The sequence below is a fragment of the Rhinolophus sinicus genome, linkage group LG04, assembly GCF_036562045.2.
Source record: "Rhinolophus sinicus isolate RSC01 linkage group LG04, ASM3656204v1, whole genome shotgun sequence".
NCBI classification, from domain to species: Eukaryota; Metazoa; Chordata; class Mammalia; order Chiroptera; family Rhinolophidae; genus Rhinolophus; species Rhinolophus sinicus.
The window spans coordinates 25,148,059-25,167,110 of NC_133754.1; the positions used below are offsets into that span (position 1 = coordinate 25,148,059).

Consider the following 19,052-nt stretch of genomic DNA (forward strand, 5'->3'; position numbering starts at 1 on the left):
CATTGCCAGATACACAAAAAATAAATTTATAATTACAATGCTCTACATTTTTAATACAACACATAGGGTTATTGTTACTGATACTTATTCAAAAGCCACCACTAGAGCCCTGGCTGAAGCCCAGAGTTGCTCATGTCTGAACTACTTCAACAACTTCCGATAGATTCTTCCTGATTTTTTAGGCACATGACCAACCTGTTACTCATTTTTATGACTAATAATTTACCACGCAATCCCTTTGAAAACATCAGTATAATCTTGATCTTTCAAAAGATATACGTGGCAAGATTTATGAAGCCCCACATTTGCTTCAAGGTAGCTGTCAACCTGGAAACTTGGGTGAAAAAAATGTAAAAGTAAAAAGCTAAAGCTACAAATACATTAAAAAAAAAAAAAAAAAAAGGTTGCTTTTAGTATGTAGAGAGATTATATGCTTTTAAATCAATAACTGTTTGTTTTCTTGAACAATTTCTAATTTTGCTGGATATTCTCACATTGTAAAACCTTTACTGGTCGCTGAATTTACTTGGATAATAAGCATCATAAAAAAGCTGTAGTGAAAATTAATATTTTAACCCCATAATCTAATCTACACAATACAAGACGGCAGGAAGATATTTTAATCTCTTGATTAAAAATGTCATTTATTTTTTTCTAATCAATATTCGTTGCATTTTCCTATCATATATTAGAAAAGTTTCTCTAAATGTGCAATTTAAAGTAAGTTTTATATTTGCATTAGGAAATGGAGACTATAAGAATCAATCCCATGTTTTCTCTCATTTGTAATAGTGCTTATGTATACAAATAAAATGGAGACTGGATGCAGAATTCAAGACCAAAACACTTTCTGTTAAAAGATCATGGAATTTTAGCTCAAAGATTCTATTTTCAATTATCCATGTAATAGCTTTGATTTTATGTTTTATTTGTATTTTGTCAATATTGCAGCCCACAGCTATGTAATTTCAGAAATCAGGTGGGGAAAGCACAATAGCTGATATTTTTTTTGATCTTTTTGTGCACCATAAGAGGTTAATCAATGTTAATTTGAATTTAGAGTCTAAATATAGCCATATTTCAAAGATTTTGCTTATTTAGCTGGAATTGGCCTCTTGTCAAGCTCTGTATTTTAGAAATACAAAAACATTTGGTGAAATAAAACATTTCTGAGAGTATAACCCTGGAGATGAGGATTTGCACTATGAAATTCAAATATGAAGACACAATTAATGTGTTAGTTATTATCGATTTGAAAAAAATACGTCAAGTGAATCTAGGGAGAAGAACTTAAGAGATTCATCAGAACCATCTAGGAATGTTATAAGAGAACATGACTAAAATTTGCTAAAACTTAGGAAATTAGATTTTAAAAACAGGTAAATTAGTTAATTTCAATTGCTTCTACAAACAACAGCCTTTCTTTTCCAAAACAGTATATTAGTCATCACTCTCCTAAGCTCCTCATCTCCAAGGGAGGACTATATCTCCCTTCCCCACCGATGCTGGGCTTGGTCATATGACTTGCTTTGGCCAATGGGATGTTGGCAGTTGAGTGATACAAACAAAGGCCTAAAATGTGTTTGTACAAATTGGGCTTACCTTTCTGTGCTCCAGCCATTGCCATGAGAAATACATGCCCTGGGTTGTCTGTTGGGTTTAGAAAAATGAGAGACATGAACAATACTGCCCCAACAACCTGTAGACCTGCCCCAGCTGACCAGCTGATGCATGGAAGAGAAGTGTTTTATGATGGTATGCCACTGAGTTTTGGAAGGGCTATCTATTACAGAATTATAGTGGCAATAGATGACTGATTATATATGTGAACTATATATATATATATATATATATATATATATACATATATACATATGTATATATGTGTGTGTATATATATACATATATATGTATATACACACACACATATATAACTAACATATAACATATGTGTGTGTGTTTAGGTAATAAATTAAACTTTAACCTTGGTGGCAGACATTATTGGTTAACTGACTCAGTCCCTGTCCAAAATTTTTCTTTTCTTTAGCCATACTGCAATCATTGGGACCATGTAAACCAATTTGGGGCAATAAGATTTGGGGAATAACATATAAGCTGATGTCACGGAGTGGGGTTCCTGGGACAGCTTTTTAAAAGTGATATGGTTGGCTGGTATGTTCGTCTGGTAGGTTGGTTGGTTTGTTCTGCTTTTGCTCTTTCCCTTCTGACTAGAATAAGGGCAGGATACTTAAAGATGCAACAGAATTCATATAACTAGTGGGAAGAAAGCCACAAGTGAAAGACAACAAATCAGAAACAGAAAAGAAACCCTAAGAACATTCTGAGCACCTCCAGCAGCGTGCCCTACTGATGTCAGACTTCCTGTTATATCGGAAAAATTGTTCTACGTTTGGGGTCTCCAGTAAGGTTTATTGTAGTTTGCAGCCAAAAGTAACACTAACCAATATTTAGAAGGATAGGCAGATAGGTAGACAGGTAGGTAGGTAGGTAGGTAGATAGAATTGTTTTTATTTAAATTATTTAAAAAGATATCTAATTCTACCTAGAAATATTATTTGACTCAGTCTAATATTAAGAATTAGATTGATACTCTGCCATAAGAAAAGATGAAATCTTACCATTTGCAACAATATGGATGGACCTAGAGGGTATTAAGCTGAAGGGAATAGGTCAGACTAAGAAAGACAAATACCATACGATCTCACTTATATGTGGAATCTAAAGAACAGAATAAACGAACGAACAAAACAGAAACAGACTCATAGATACAGAGAACAGACTGATGGAAGGGGGGCTGGGGAATGAGTAAGAAAGGTGAAGAGATTAGAAAGTACAAATTGGTCGTCACAGAATAGTCACGAAGATGTGAAATACAGTATGGGGACTATAATCAATAATGTAAAGACTATGTAGGGTGTCAGATGGTTACTGGACTTATTGGGGGGACCACTTCATAGATTATATAAATGCATAACCACTGCACTGTACACCTGAAACTAATACAAAATAATATTGAATGTCAACTATAATTAAATATGTATATGTGTGTGTGTGTGTGTGTGTGTGTGTGTGTGTGTCTTCATTCACGGGATGTTGAGTACAGCATAGGGAATATAGTCAATGGTATTGTAATAGCCATGTCCGATGTCAGATGGGTAGTAGACTTGGTGGCGTTATCACTTGGGGACAGGAGGGGTGTTTAATGTCTAATCATGTTGTTTTGTACACCTAAAACTATTTAAAAAATTAGATTGATAAAATGATCACTTTAGCAAGAATATATAATTACTTTAAAATTAAGTTAAAGGTTCACTTTTTATATATTAAATGTGCTTTCCTATAAGTAGAAATAATACTTAATGTTACATCGGATAATTTTAAAACTAAAATGTGGCAGAATTAATTTCATTTTATAATTTAAGGTTTGGATTTTTTTCCTTTACACTAATAGTTTTACAAATTAATCAGAAATAGCCTTAAAATGTACTGGCATTTTTACTATACTAACTGCACATGGTTTGGGATTTAATTTTTAGGATAAGCCACGATGCCTGATATATTAGAGTTCAACTAGGTGGTTACCCTCATCTATGTGATCGTGAAAGCAGATGGCAAAACACCAGCCTGATAAGATTCACTCTTATCCAAGCTATTTTTTTCTCTCTATATCAGATTTTTCTATATAGCAGCAGGTCCTCCAAGAAAATGTATCCTTCAATTTTGTTTACTTCCATTTGGTGCATGTAAGTAAATGTATTTATTGAGATTCAAGTGTGTGGTAAAGTGCTATAAAGTAAAGGAAAATTATGGTACAATGGCTATAACTCATGAGGAATAATAAGAAGACCTGGTGAATTGAGTTAATTTCAACTATATTACAGTATGGATTTTTATCATGTGTACGCTCTCTGACTATATTAATAAATGAAATAGTGATGAATAGTTCTGGGAACTTGAGGCAAAACATTAATATTTCAACCTTATCACTGAACATCTATGTCAACACACATCAAAAATGCATGAGAAATGACTACCTGTATTCACTAGTTACACCCATTAAGAATATATACATATGTATGAAAATTAAATGTGTACACAAGTGTGCAATGTAATTATAGGTAGAACATATAGCAAGAAAAAGGTACATGAAGACAGCACGTGGAAAAATATGTCAAGCAACTGAAACCAAATACATACTTGTAATCAGTTTACAGTATACTGTATGACCACAGGAAAAGACAATTATATTTAAAATGATGAGTTACCTTAGAAATTACTAATTTTTTAAAAACATAATCTCAAATTATACGCCAAACTTGATTATACTTTTTTTAATTTAAAAAGAGATCAACACTGCCCATCAAGCAGATAAAAGGGACTGTGCATGGGTGTACAGTTCCCAACTTGCTATTGATACCCAGGGTCTGAGTTATTCAGTGATAATAATTTTTAATTTTTATCTTTTGGCTTGGAAGACTGTTGGACTGATGAAGGCTAAGCATACACTTTAGGCTTTATCTGTGTTCATTCACGGTAATCAGCAGCCTTTTCTGACTTCCTTCAAAAGAAGAGCAACCTAAATGAGCTTAAGGCCCATGGCAAGAGAGTGAAGCTCTTAGATTTACTCATCATCGGGTAGCTCCCATATCAGCCATGAGTCACTATGAGAGCGCTGGACCTCCATCTAAAGGTCTGAATCAAAGATGTTTCTCTGGTAAGACATGAAGTGGGAATTTGAGGGTGTCCCAAACTTGTTAGGCTTAAAAGATACAGCTTTTTTTTAATGAGATAAGAATCTGGGAAGGATTTAAGAATAAAAGCTGAAATCACTTGACATATTGAGCTCTGGGCACAATCAACTCAGATAGGTTTATTCTAATCAGCAGATGAGGGAAGAGACATGACCCAAATACTCTCAGATCTTTCGGTCAAGGGATACAAAATAAGATGACAACAGTACCATTTCAACCCTTCAGCAAACTTTTAAAGACTGACAGAGCGATTCTAAAAGGCATGTTCATTTTTTGGCTTTGGGAAAGTCAGTGTGTATGTTTATACAGAAACATACTTGAAAACACATTTTCTCTGGCAATAATTGCTTTTAATGAAATAATAGTAACAGTGAAGTTGATAAGAAGAACGAACACTCTATTATGTTTGTGTTTTATTTCCTCACATTTCAATATAAACCTGCAGTTTAGTTTGCTATGAAACTGTAGAAGAATTGCATCTATATTCAATTAAGTGTTTTTGTGTCCATGAGTGCTTTCTAGGGTGAACTGCATTGGTCTGTAAATAGATAGCCTTTTAATCAAGCCCTTCGGTGTAATTTACATATGTTTTTATAATTTCCCTGCTGGTATAAATGTTTTGTATTTGAAAAAGTTATCTGAGGTATTACATAGAAGACTTGCTTAACCTTTTAAAGTTGAATCATATTCAGTGAATTTTAGAAAGGATTAATAATGGTTAAGCGTATATAAAATACTAGATTTAGGTAACTTCATATTGGCCTCCACTAGGGTTTATTCTATGAAAGTCATTGTTTTGAATTAAGAATTGTTTAACATTCCCAAATTATGTTTAAAGTGCTTGATATAATTTGTAAAAATGTTTATTTTTGATGTTTCTTTAAATTTAAAATAAGGCTTATATTTAAAATGTCAGAACAATCTGCTGTGGTTTATAGAAGTGAAATGCCTTTTTAAAGCAATTTCTGAGAAAGCATTTGATAGAATGCTCTTAAATCAGATTATATTTAAAGCAACAATGAGCTTAACGATAAAAAAAAAAAATCTGAAATTATTTCATAATAGTTGTATCCTGACTTTTCAAGATTCAAAAAGCTTTGCTTGTTTTAGATATTTACAGTTTAGAAATATTAAAGCCACAGAACAAAAGCAGAAGCTGTCTTCATAAGGTAATATGGGTTTACAGAGTGACAAACTTGGATTTGAATATGAGCTCTGCCAATTACTAGCTGTAGGATCTCTGGACACAGAGTAAACCCGAGCCTCTGTTTCCTTATCTGTTGGATAAAAACTGGATCATAGGGCAAATTAAATGAAGACTACATGGGTTTTCATAGAATCTGCCCCGAAGTAGGCTCTGAGTAACAGTTCTTTTGTCTTTCCTTATCTCTAGTACTGTTCTCCACTGTAATTTAAAAGACATGAACACAGTCATACATAAGGAAATTGAGAGAAACAGAGTGGTGGTTAAGAAGTTTAGAACAAGAAAAAGGAAGGAATCCTCCCACCCCCAAGATTTCTGACCTTCTCTGACCATTCAATGCAATTTTCTAAAATAAGAACCACAATAACTGAACTAGCAACAAGGTTTGAAGAAAGCAACAGTATATCAAATTGCTACCATATCTGTGCTTTCAAAGAGTATTTAAGTGTGAAAATATACTGTGGGGGCGGAGCCCCAGAGAGTAGTTTCCGGGCTCTCGGCCTCACATGGACAGGTGCTGGCTCAGGTAGTAGATGGCCGACTGTGATTGCATGGCCATCAGCTGTGGCTGGTTGGCCGTCGGCTGTGACCAGTGAGCCACTGGCCACAGTATAACTGCTGTGGCTATGCTAGGAGAGGAAGGAGAGAGAAGAAAGATGGCGGTTTGAGGAAGAGAGAAAGAATGGAGGCTAGCAAGAAGATGGCGGCTGGGCTGGCAAGTGTGGATGGCGGTTTGCGGACAGTGTGGATCCAGCCTCCAGTGAGAGTATAGTGCCGCCAGAGAAAATATAGTGGTATGACTCCCCTACCTATGGCTCCGTGGGTGTTCCTTTTTGGCCTCACCATATCCTGCGTTCTTGTGTGGGGAGCGGGAGCAGAGACCCCGCCGGACGCCCTGCACGACGGGTGGCGCAGCGAGCAGGGTCTCCAGCACGACATATACTAAAGGTAAAATTCTCTATTTTCCAGAAATTCAAATTGTTTTTCTTTAAGAGAGACACTGTGCGAGAGCAATATACAGGTGACCCTTTAACAGTGTGGGGGTTAGAGGCGCTGATTCCTGTGTACTCGAAAATCCATGTGTAAATTTTGATTCCCCCAAAACTTAACTACTAATAGCCTACTGTTGACCGGAAGCCTTACCGATAACATAGTCAATTACCACGTTTTGTATGTGTATAAACTATATTCCTACAATAAATTAAGGTAGAAAAAAGTTATGAAGAAAATCATAAGGAAGACAAAATACATTTATAGTATTTATTGAAAGAAATTGATGTACAAGCGAAACCTCAGTAGTTCAAACCTGTGTTATTCAAGGGTCAACTGTAATAAAAACAGGGAAGAAGACAGTGCCGTGTTTCAATTAGCTTAAATGTAATGACTACGAACCATTTAGATATCCTTTTAACAGATGCAAATATCAGCGATGCTACTCACAGCAAAAAGTGACTAACACTACTAATTTACGTTGCTGTTGTTCCCCTCTGAGAGTTATCATCAAAATCAGAGGATAGACTCCTCAGACATGGTGTGAGTTAAACACGAATGTGCCCTCACCAATTCTGAAAGGACTGACACTGAGAAACACAGGTGCACGTCCTCAACATCCTCCTCTGCTTTCTCCCCGCGCCCCTTTCCCCTTTCCCACTTCACTCTTCTGGAAACTACTGTATAATATCTAGATCCATATTCTTTTAGTTTAAGGCTTGTTCCTGGTTAAATAGAAATTCTCTGAGGAGGGCTGTCTCTCATATATTGTGATTCATTTACACTTTAACTTGAAGGAAATTGATTAGTCTACTCACACCAACAAATGAGGATTGCAAATGTTTCAAATTAGAAACAAGAAAAAGAGGTACAGAAATGAGAGGCTCCGGCTAACAAAGCCAGACTTTACCTATGTGAAAAATATCATTGTTTTGCCTAGAGTTAGAGTTAATTATAATAATTTGCTCTAATCATGTGCCTGGACCTCTTTTTTCCCCCAAACATTTATTTCATAATTATGTTTGTCAAGTTGTTAAGCGTAATGACCCTATTTTACCATCAAGCATGGGAAAAAACAAACAAAAACACAGACTAAGAGAAAACATGTCCTACAAATTGCTGAAAGTTGGCTTTTTCAGAATTACTGAATATATGGTGTCTGACTCAGACATGTCTATACCGGGGGTACCAAAAACATGTATACACATGACTTGTATTCATCTTTTGTTATCGGTGCATTTTGAATATTACAATTTTAATACTGTTTTTTCCTTTCTTAAAATGTGTATACATTGTTTTGGCACCCTCTGCACAATGGAAATAAGAAAAAGGTAAAGCCTGCCTGGGCTCTACCCTCTGTGGCCAGTTCTTCCAATTTATCTGAATTCATTGATGCTGAGCTGATAAATGGGAAATCAAATGAAAAGTAAAACGCTTGAAATGATCAGCCCTAGCACAGATCAGCAGCCTCATTATATAAGTGTATATAAATTGAGTGATCTAGCTGCTCTAGCCACCAAGCAATGTTCTTTTTATGTAAAGGTAGGAATATGTGACTATTGGCGGGGGGGGGTGGGGGGGGCAGGGGATGCAATTTTGACTAACAACTTCTGCCATTTTAAATCAAAGGAAACATTTCTTAAATGGAAGATTTAATAAAAGTTCATTTTAAAAACCAGTAAAATACGTATCAGACATTTAGAAAACATTTATTAGCATATCAAGTTTTATGCTATACAACTATAACAATGTCAATAAAGTAAGCACCATTTTAAAAATCCAGACTATACTGATTATTGCACGAGGCAAGACTACGAACCTGAATGGGGAAGGAGAGCTTCAGCTGGAGATATTTAGCCTGTGGATTAGCATCTAGTGCTAAGGGCTGGTCTAGGACAAGGCAGCGTCACACCATTCTAGTGTCAAGCTTCCTTAACACCCTCCTTTCTCATCTCCCCCCTTCTCTTGACACTCCACTAGGGGCCAATGAAATAAGAGGCTAGCCTTTGAACTCTCCCTAAACTATGGCTCTTTTCGTCATTAATTGAAAAGACAAAAGTAAACTGGTTGCCCAGGTCTTTTAAAAGATGCTACTTCTGTACATAAACTTTTGATTTCATCACTTCTTTCTTTACCTGCAAACATTCTTCTCAACCTAATTCTCTTAGAAAAGTTCTGCAAAGGCAAAAAATAGATGTCTTTCAAAATCCTCTCATCTTGACCATACCAAGCTGATGTTTTATCCTTTTATTATTCAATTTTTTTGTTTGTTTGTTTGACAACTTAGGAGTTCAGACAAGGCATCAAGATCCAAAGGCAAACAGAAAAAGAGGGAAGAGAAATTAATAATGAAACAGAGATATGCGTTAAATAGCAGAAGAGCAGAAAGACATGTTCACAATTGTATACATTGAAAGTTACTTCGGGTAAACTTGGGCACAGTTTTTATTTTCTAATTCTCTAACAAGGATTATATATTTATTTGTCCCAGCATAAAATTTTTCTCAACATATTACTGTAAGTTTTGAAATACACCTATATTTAAGAGGTCTCTGCAAAACATTCTTTTTGCTTCATCTAATAGTATCTTTGCACTCTCCAGTGTTCACACACATATACTCCGTCTTGAATGATGGTTAATTAACTATTGATGGGTCCTGGCATGCTAGGGCTTCCCAGGTGACAGCTCAGTATTCTTTACTAATCGTTTAATGAAAACACTTACATAAATAATGAATCTGGCATTTCCCTAGGTACACATGCAAGTTTTGTAACAGTAACAAAGGCAGGCATATGCACAGTTATACAAAAATACTGTGGCTTGAAAATGTTTTCACAAAGCAAATTAAGGAGGTTATGTTGAAAATGAAGGCTCCAGTTTCTCAGGTTGTTATTAAAAGTTTCACATTAATATATATTACAGTATAAGCACATAATATTAAAAGCACGAAACAAACGTGGTTATGTTTAAGAAGTGAAGACCATTACTTGCTATATAAGTCCCAAATGGAGTGAGTATAATTTAGATTTTAGTAATCACAGTTCCAAACTTGAAAGCTTTATTTAAAAGAAACACGCACATATCTCTAAAGTCTCTCTCTCTCTCTCTCTCTCTATATATATATATATATATATATATTTTTTTTTTTTTTACATATGTATATATATGTAAAATCTGCAGAAAAACAATGTGATTGAAATGTCTATGAAACTCATTATTCATCTCAGTATTAAAACTTGTATTTGTTTAGTCTGATTTTACACGGGAACATGGAATCCTTGACCTTAAAATTCAGCTCCCACAAATCCAGGCTCACAGTGCTGGTCACTGAACGAGTGATGAGGTGACTTGGCATGCCACCGCTTTAAATATGATTTCAGCAATCCCTTTGATTCAATGCCTGTCCTGGTTCAAGTTAACAATTGCTTTAGAAAAACTAAGTTACTACAACCAGTGAATTGAACAAATCTGAAAAAATGTTTTTATAAACTATTCAAGTGGAAGAATATTATTGGAAAAAGATATTAGAGGCATTCTCAGAAAAAAATCGGTTTTTGGATTGAGAAGTCCCCGACTTTGTCTTGTTATCCTTTATTATATGACTTTGGACAAGTCATTTAACTTCCATGACCCTCAGTATCTTCATTTGTACAATGAACAATGAAACTCCCAACACTTGTACTTCCTAGTTGTCATATACTCCACACTATCACTCTTACCTCTCCCACTAATTATAATACTATTTCCACCATTAATTAAAGTCTATATGCTCAAACTTCGTGACTTGCTTGTAATACCTTGTTACTGTATCATACCTTCACAACAACTAAGTATTCTGATTTTCTTACTACAGATGAAGAATAACTTGCCAAAGTTAAATAACTTGCCAAAAGTCAAACAGCTATTAAGAACTTGAATATAAGTTTGAAGCCAGATCTGATCCCAAATTTCATTTTAGATCCACTATATCCTGGTTTCCTCTAATATATCACATATATTTGTGTGTATATACATACATATGTAACATCAATATATAATACATATTACATAGAGATATGTTGCTCATTTTATACACACACGCATATATATATACATATATATATATATATGCTTTAAATTTTAAAAAGCTATACTATTTATTTTATTTCAAGGCTTAATGCATGGAACAGAGTAGGTACTTAATTCAATATTTGGAGAAAAGAAATATATAGGAAGTAACCAAGATCATTTTGAATAAACTGTTAATTAACATGTGTGTCAGCAATAACAGTGACTATTTAAATCTTCCTCTTCTTCAAGATTATGTGATTAAAAATTGTTCTGGAGAAAAAATATAGATGGACCAGCCATCGGTTCAATGCTAAATACAGAACTGACAACGACAGAAAAACAGCTGTTTTCAATAAACAAAGGCTGAGCTCTAAACCTATCGTCCAGAAAAAGAGAGAAAAGATCCTCTCAAAAATTACACGATCCTGATTTTTCAACAAATTATCTTCTAACTTGAAATTTCAAATAACCTATTCTGCACATTTCCCATAAAAACAAGATAATAACACGTGCTATGTTTTATTTCTTTTGACTGTTGTATATGAATAATAATAACGATGATGATAATTGGATAGTGACATTCAAAAAGAACAATTTTTTTTTTTCAGAGTTCAGGAGAAGGGGCAGGAAGTATTAGAAAAGATGCACAGACGTCTTATTTCTAACAGAACACAAATTTTCAGCTATGTAAAACACTCCAGGCTTTCTCCTACTCTCCTCCCAAAGAACATACGGCTGAATGGAAAGATGCTGACATGTGTGCCAGTTCAGGGCTAGAATGACATATCTGGGGAACAGGAGATGCTGCTGTTTCCATTATCCATTGAACACCTTGGCAATTCTTAGTTCATCCTGAGAATGTGATACTTACTCTTGTACTGCTCTGGCTATGGAAAGGGCCGTAGATCCAGTTTCATTAACGCTATCTAAGGTCACATTTGGCAGGTCATCATCATCACTGTCACTTTTACTTTGTCTGGGAGATAGGCCTCGGGGGTCCATTTGTGCTGGGAAAAAAAGGCATATATATGAATTAAAATTAGTGTGCAGACAGTTAACCTTGTCCTGGACCAATAGCAAGCATGGAAGGTCTCCTCTGTGTCTATCACATACATGGAATTGTCCAGAAATCCCAGGGATCAGTGAAAGTGACGTATTTTATGTACTGAGCACTCACTGACTCTTTCCTCCTCTTCATCTGATTTACAAAACCTCCCTCAACTCTCAATAGTTTCAGGACATGAATACAGAGTAGAAACTCTAAAATCCATGATATTACCTACTCCCGAGTGGTCAGAAGCTGATTAGGTCATGTAGCCCCTGAGTTACTGTGGGGCAGTCTGGCTTCTCGTTGGTCCTGCTGCCAGAATCCTGGCCATTTTATTGCTCCTGTTTACAGCCCTCATAATAAGCTTAAGAAGAACAAGGTTCACAAGACTCAAGGTTTTAGGTATTTTCCATACTTCAGTGAATGATTATCGTGTAGTTCATTATTGCTGTTAAGTGGAAATCTGAGTGTAGAAAAATGACAGAAGTAATGGCATTTTTAATTATGTGATTATATGTGCTAAAAAATACTCTCTGTCTCCATCCTGATTTCATTTTTCATAAAAGGCATTTCCAGATATGATCCTCCTCCCACTGTAAACTTAGCCAAAGCAAGAAAGAGCCTAATGATCTGCCCCTTGGTCCCCAGACAATCAGATCCTTTCAAATGAAAATTACAGTCAGCACTTCATATGTTAATGTATATTTTTTAAAGTTACATTTCATTTCCACCTCCTTCTCTCTGTGAGTAGCTTTAGACCACTGCCTAGGATTTCCATCAGCCCTCACCGCAAGCACAAAATACACATGGCTTCTAAATTAAAAGTATTCTACTCGCTGCACAATTGCATTGTTAAAATGCATGACTTCCACTCCAGGCAGTTCCAACCAGATCACTGCTCCTCAAACCTGCTACATAACATTTCTAAAAGAACCACTGCTTGCAAAAGAAAGCAAAATCACTTAAAATCATGGTTACAATGATATCCGGGTACATTTACAATTTTTTTTTTTCTTACTGTGCATCATGCATTAGCTAGAACTTCAGGGAAATGCTGGTATTTCACCATTTTTCTTACCCACAGAGAGAACTTCTTATGATCCTACATCACATTTATAATATGGGTAGAAAAAGTATATCTAGAAAGTTTCAACATATTTGTAACTAAACTTGGTCAGGGAGGAACTTGTATCTGTTGAATCTAATGCATTAGTGTATCTGCCATACATATTAAAATGTACTACAAACAATGAAAGGGCTTGCTAATAGTTGTTTAAAGAGAAAACAACTCAAATAACCTAAATCAATGGTCCTCAAACAGGGCAACTTTGCCCCCCAAGAGACATTTGGCAATGTTGGAGACATTCTGATTTGTCACACCTTGCAGGGAGAGAGATGTTACTGGCATCAGAAGCCAATGATACTCCTAAACATCCTACAATACACAGGACAGTCAGTTTCCCATGACAAAAATTAACCAGTCTAAAATGTCACTAGTGCCAGGTTGAGATACTCTGATCTAGAGATTTAAGAGTTTGGGTATAGAAAAGTATTACATCTTGTAACTTTCGATTGCATAATTATGTTTTAGTTTCCAGCACTAGCAAAGAAATTAAACCATATATTGGATTACCCATATTTTCTGGCCCTCAAATAAAATAAAACAATCCATTGTCATGTGACTCAGCCCTCAAATAAACCAATTTCTCAAATACAGCATTCGCTTCCTGAAATGCCAGAAATTATGCAGTGATACTCATTAAAGAATTTTTGGATGTTCTGTTTGTACCACACATGGTACATGACCTCTAGAGAAGACTTCCCAGAAGAGGGATGTTGGAGAAGAAAGGCACCAGTTCCACAACCATCTGCTCATAGAAAGCTACTTAAGCATTCAGTCATTCCAAATGTACGGAAACCACCATGTCTCTGAACAGAAACTGGCTTGGACTAACTTATATTAAACAGAATGTATGGGGAAGATATTGAGCAGCTCACAGAAGGTAAAGAAGAACCACCAGCCCTCCATGTAGCACATGACATGGGGATGATATAGGCATTTCCACCAGGAATTCATAGTTTCTTTTGGGCAATCCTGCTATAGAATGATGCATTTAACAATCATTCATAGCTACTCAAATTCAGCCAAGAAAATGAGTAACAGATCTAGCTAGGCTTCCAAATCACATATTGTGTGGTGTTACATATGCCTGTAAATGTCAACAATTTAACATTTAAAGTTGTTGAAACATCATGCACTAAGACTCTTTTGCCAAGATACCAAATTAACAAATAGCTAAAGAAAAGGGAGTATTTTGGTGGTCCCATTTTGTCCAAGACAGCTAGCGCTCTCATAGGTAAGTAATGCACCTCAAGGAAGATATGGGCAGTTAACCAATATGCAATCTGACTCTGAAAGTTAAAGTCTAGCTGTTCGAAAGACTCCAAATTATTGGCGTGAGAGTGTTGATCATCTAGATTATGTTATGTTTATATCTCAAAGAAAGTTTAAAATATGTTAAATATGGTATCTTTTTTGATGTACTTTTCAGGAACATTATAATTGAGGATTTCTTTCCAATATTTTCAGTCAATATTATGAAATACATCTGCTACCAACATGCTGAGAAACTCTTCTTACCCACACTTTCAGCCAAGCTGAGGAAGTAATTAGAAAGGCTTTTAAAAATCTGCATTGCTGATTAGGTCAGATGATTAGCTTATCTATATACCTGCATAATTCCACTCTTCTATTAAATGTGGAACAGGGACAATTACCCTAGTTAACCTCCATTAGTCTTTAAGTTTTTGAGCTCATTTAGGAAGCGCCCATTCGCTGGAGTGCCCATTCAGAGAAAACAGAAAAGTGACTTGGCAGCAGAACCAAAACCATATCTACCTCCCTAAATAAGGGAGCAGCAGATGACATACAAGCATATGAAAATAATTTACGTTTGAGATTTTGTTCCACTTAAATGAAAAAGGGATCAGACAGTTTTGCTGGTGGAGGTGCCATTCCTCTGAGTTGGAGATATTGTAGAACACTGCGTGAGCTGCATTCCATGTGACAAAATCCCTGGGAAGATAAATGAAAAACTCCAATACCTGAAGTTGAACCTATTTACTCTGACTTTTAAATACCCATCTATGATACACTGTTACTGTAAAGATCACCCCGATAAATAATGTCTCTGGATGTTCTGGGAACCCAGCCACCATGTGAAGACGCCAGGAAAGCCTAAGAGACATGCTGCTCAGCTAACAGCTAACCCCAGCTGATGTAAGTGATCCTTTTCTAGACTGACCGGTCATATTCCAGCCACCAGATGACTATAGCCATGAGTGACTAGCATGACAGACCAGCATGAGATCTCCCTGGCTAAACCCATTCCAAATTTTTGATTTATAGAATGCTGAGCAAATATTTTAATCTATTAGAGATCCGGTCAAGATGGCGGAGTAAGTAAACACCATGCTTACTTCCTCTCATGACCACATAAAAATTACAACTAAACTACAGAACAACCATCAATGAGAATAGCCTGAAGTCTAGCTGAAACGAAGCCCTACAACTAAAGAAATACAGAAGAAGAAGCCACCTTGAGACTGGTAGGCAAGGCAGGATGTGAAATGGGTTGTTCCCACACCCACATGTGACCATTGACAACTGGGAGGGAAAACTCTGCTACACAGAAACCACCCCTACCCCCACCCCCACCCCAGAAGAGTGAGGGGTCCCAGCCCCACACCAGCCTTACCAGCCCAGGGTTTTGGTGCAAGTAAGTGAAGTCCCCATAACTTCTGGCTGTGAAAACCAGTGGAGATCGTAGTTGAGTGAGGCCAGGGCAGCTACAATCCCAGGTTATCCTCTTAAAGGGCCCACACATGGACTCACTCACTGATGGACTCACTCAGTCTGAGATCCAGCACTGGGGCAGCAACTCGAAAGGCACCAGGGACATATGGGGAGGAACTGAATTGTTTTGCTTCAGGACGAGGGCTTGAGGGGTGGCTTTCTCCTGGATGGAGGAGCTGGTGGAAGACACTGTTTCTTTGTTGAGCCCTCCCCACTTTACAGTGGGCAGACACAGGCGGCCATCATGTCTGAGTCTCCATCAACCTGGCTAACACCATTCCTTTGCCCTGATTCCCTGACACCCCACCCCACCCCACCCAACTTGTCAGCACACCCAAATGGCTTCCAGTGGCTTTTCAGTATAAACGGCTTGTCTTAGCTAATACTGTGGAATTTCCTAACATTTCTTAAATATTCACAAAACCCAAAAAAGCAGCATCTGGCTTCAATGTGTCTCGTACCTCTGGCTGAGCAGTCCTAAGCCTGGCACTAGCAGGAGCTGCCTTGGTTCGATGTGCCTTGGCCTCTCTAGGTACCTTTCAAGCTCTGTGCGGGTGGCAGCCATCTGCAGATTGCTTTGTAGCTCATGTCAGGTTGCCCTGGAAGGATACAGGCTGCAGCTGAACTTAGCCTGTAGCAAGTCTCCTGCCAGGAGGCCCTGGGGCTGGTACACATGGTGGCTAGCCTCTGACTAAGCTAGAGCGTCACCCAGCCACATCTGGGAACAACCTATTTGAATAAAATAATGACAGAAAAATTCCCTAACCTGGCAAAGGAAATAAATATGCAAACCTAGGAAGTGCAGACAGTCCCAAACAAGATGAACCCAAAGAGGACCACATGCAGACACAAAATAATTAAAATGCCAAAGGTTAAAGACAAAGAAAGAATCTTAAAAGCAACAAGAGAAAAGCAGTTAGTTACCATGTTCCCCCCAAAATAGGACCTAGCCGAACAATCAGCTCTAATGCGTCTTTTGGAGCAAAAATTAATATAAGACCCGGTCTTATTTTACTGTACTATAATACCGGGTCTTATATAACATAATATAGTATAAGACCAGGTTTTATATTAATACTTGCTCCAAAAGACGCATTACAGCTGACTGTCCGTCTAGGTCTTCTTTTCGGGGAAACACGGTACCTACAAGAGAGCTCACATAAGACTATCAGCTGACTTCTCAACATAAACTTCGCAGGCCCAGGAAGAATTGGCAGGAAATATTCAAAGTGATGAAAAGCAAGGACCTATGAAGTTTGACAATTAAGTTTGAGAACTTGCTGCAACGTTGTTGCTAACATTTTCTGGTATCAGAGGGATTAATCATTATGAATTTGTACCAACTGGACAAACAATTAACCAAGTTTACTATTTGGAAGTGCTGAAAAGGCTGTGTAAAAAAGATAAACGACCTGAACTTTTTGCCAACAATTCATGGCTCTTGCATCACGACAATGCACCAGCTCACATGGCACTGTTTGTGAGAGAGTTTTTAGCCAGAAAACAAATAACTGTATTGGAACACCCTCCCTACTTACTTGATCTGGCCCCCAATCACTTCTTTCTTTACCCGAAGATAAAGGAAATATTGAAAGGAAGACATTTTGATGACATTCAGGACATCAAGGGTAACACGATGACAACTCTGACGGCCATTCCAGAAAAAGAGTTCCAAAAGCACTTTGAAGGGTGGAGTAGGCGCTGGCATCAGTGCATAGCTTCCAAAGGGGAGTACTTTGAAGGTGACTGTAGTGATATTCAGCAATGAGGTATGTAGCACTTTTTCTAGGATGAGCTCGCGAACTTAATTGACCTCGTAAAACCAACATTACTCTACCCGGCAAAGCTATCTTTTGGAATTGAAGGACAGATAAAGAGCTTCCCAGACAAGAAAAAGCTAATGGAGTTCATCAACACCAAACCAGAATTATAAGAAATCTTAGAGGGACTTCCTTAGGATGCAAAAAAAAAAGATAAAAAATATGCTAAACTACACACCAATAACAATTATTTTCAATGTAAATGGATTAAATGCTTCAATCAAAAGACAGAGTGACTGAATAGATAAGAAAACAAGACCATTACATATGGTGCCTACAAGAGACTCACTACAAATTGAAAGACACACACAGACTGAAAGTAAAGGGATGGAAAAAGCTATTTCATGAAAATGAAAATGGGTGAAAAAAAGGCTGGCGTAGCAATACTCTTACCAGACAAAATAAACTTTAAAATGAAAGCTACAATAAGAGACAAAGAAAAACCCAGTAATCCCACTTCTGGGTATTTATCCAAAGAAACCCAAAGCTCTACTTTGAGGGGACACGTACATCCATATGTTCATTGCAGTATTGTTTACAATGGCCAAGATGTGGAGGCAACCTGGGTGTCCATCAAGGGATAAATGGATAAAGAGGAGGTGGTACATATATACAATGGAATATTACTTGGCCATGGAAGGGAATGGATTCTTGCCATCTGTGACAGTATGTATGGATCTGGAGGGTACTGTGCGGAGAGGAGTAAGGCAGACAGATGCAATGTGATTTTGCTTATATGTGGAATCTAAAGAAAAAAATAAACAAACAAAACAGAAACAAACTCATAGATACAGAGAACATTATGTTGGTTTCCAGACAGGAGGGGAGTTGGGGGAGAGGAGGTGTGTGTGAAAAGGGGAAGCGATTAAGAAGTACAAATTGATTGTTACAAAGTATGTCATGGGGATGTAGGGTATAACATAAGGAATATAGTCAATAATATTGTAATAACTATGTGTGGTGACAGAAAGGTACTAGATTTATTGGGGTGATTGATGGGAGGCGGGTTGGGGGCAGGGTGAAAAAGGTAAAGGCATTCAGAATTACAAATTGATAGTTATAAAATAGTCATGGGGATGTAAAGTAAAACATAGGGAATATGTATAGTCAATAATATGGTAATAACTATGTATAGTGCCAGGTAGGTACTAGACTAGTCAGGGGGATACATCTTGAATTTTACAAATGTCTAACCACTATGCTGTAACCTGAAATTAATATAAAAAAGCATTGAATGTCAACTGTAATTGAAAAAGTAAAAAAAAAAAAAAAAGAGGGGGGGAGGTGAAAAGGAATAAGAGGTTAAATTTC

At 36.8% G+C, this 19,052-nt stretch overlaps 1 protein-coding gene across 17 annotated transcripts in view; it reads right to left on the reverse strand.

The window, feature by feature from the left end:
* Nucleotides 1–19,052, reverse strand: part of KLF12 (KLF transcription factor 12) — a 511,365-nt gene that overhangs the window by 99,549 nt on the left and 392,764 nt on the right. For 13 of the 17 annotated variants that reach the window (XM_074329362.1, XM_074329360.1, XM_074329370.1 and 10 more), the window contains 2 exons: nucleotides 11,889–12,024; nucleotides 1,603–1,650 (listed from right to left, as the gene is read on the reverse strand). In XM_074329362.1, the coding sequence (XP_074185463.1) occupies nucleotides 1,603–1,650; nucleotides 11,889–12,024 (184 nt within the window). The remainder of the gene's footprint in view (nucleotides 1–1,602; nucleotides 1,651–11,888; nucleotides 12,025–19,052) is intronic. The other 4 variants (XM_019738166.2, XM_074329366.1, XM_074329368.1 and 1 more) reach the window with 1 other exon arrangement.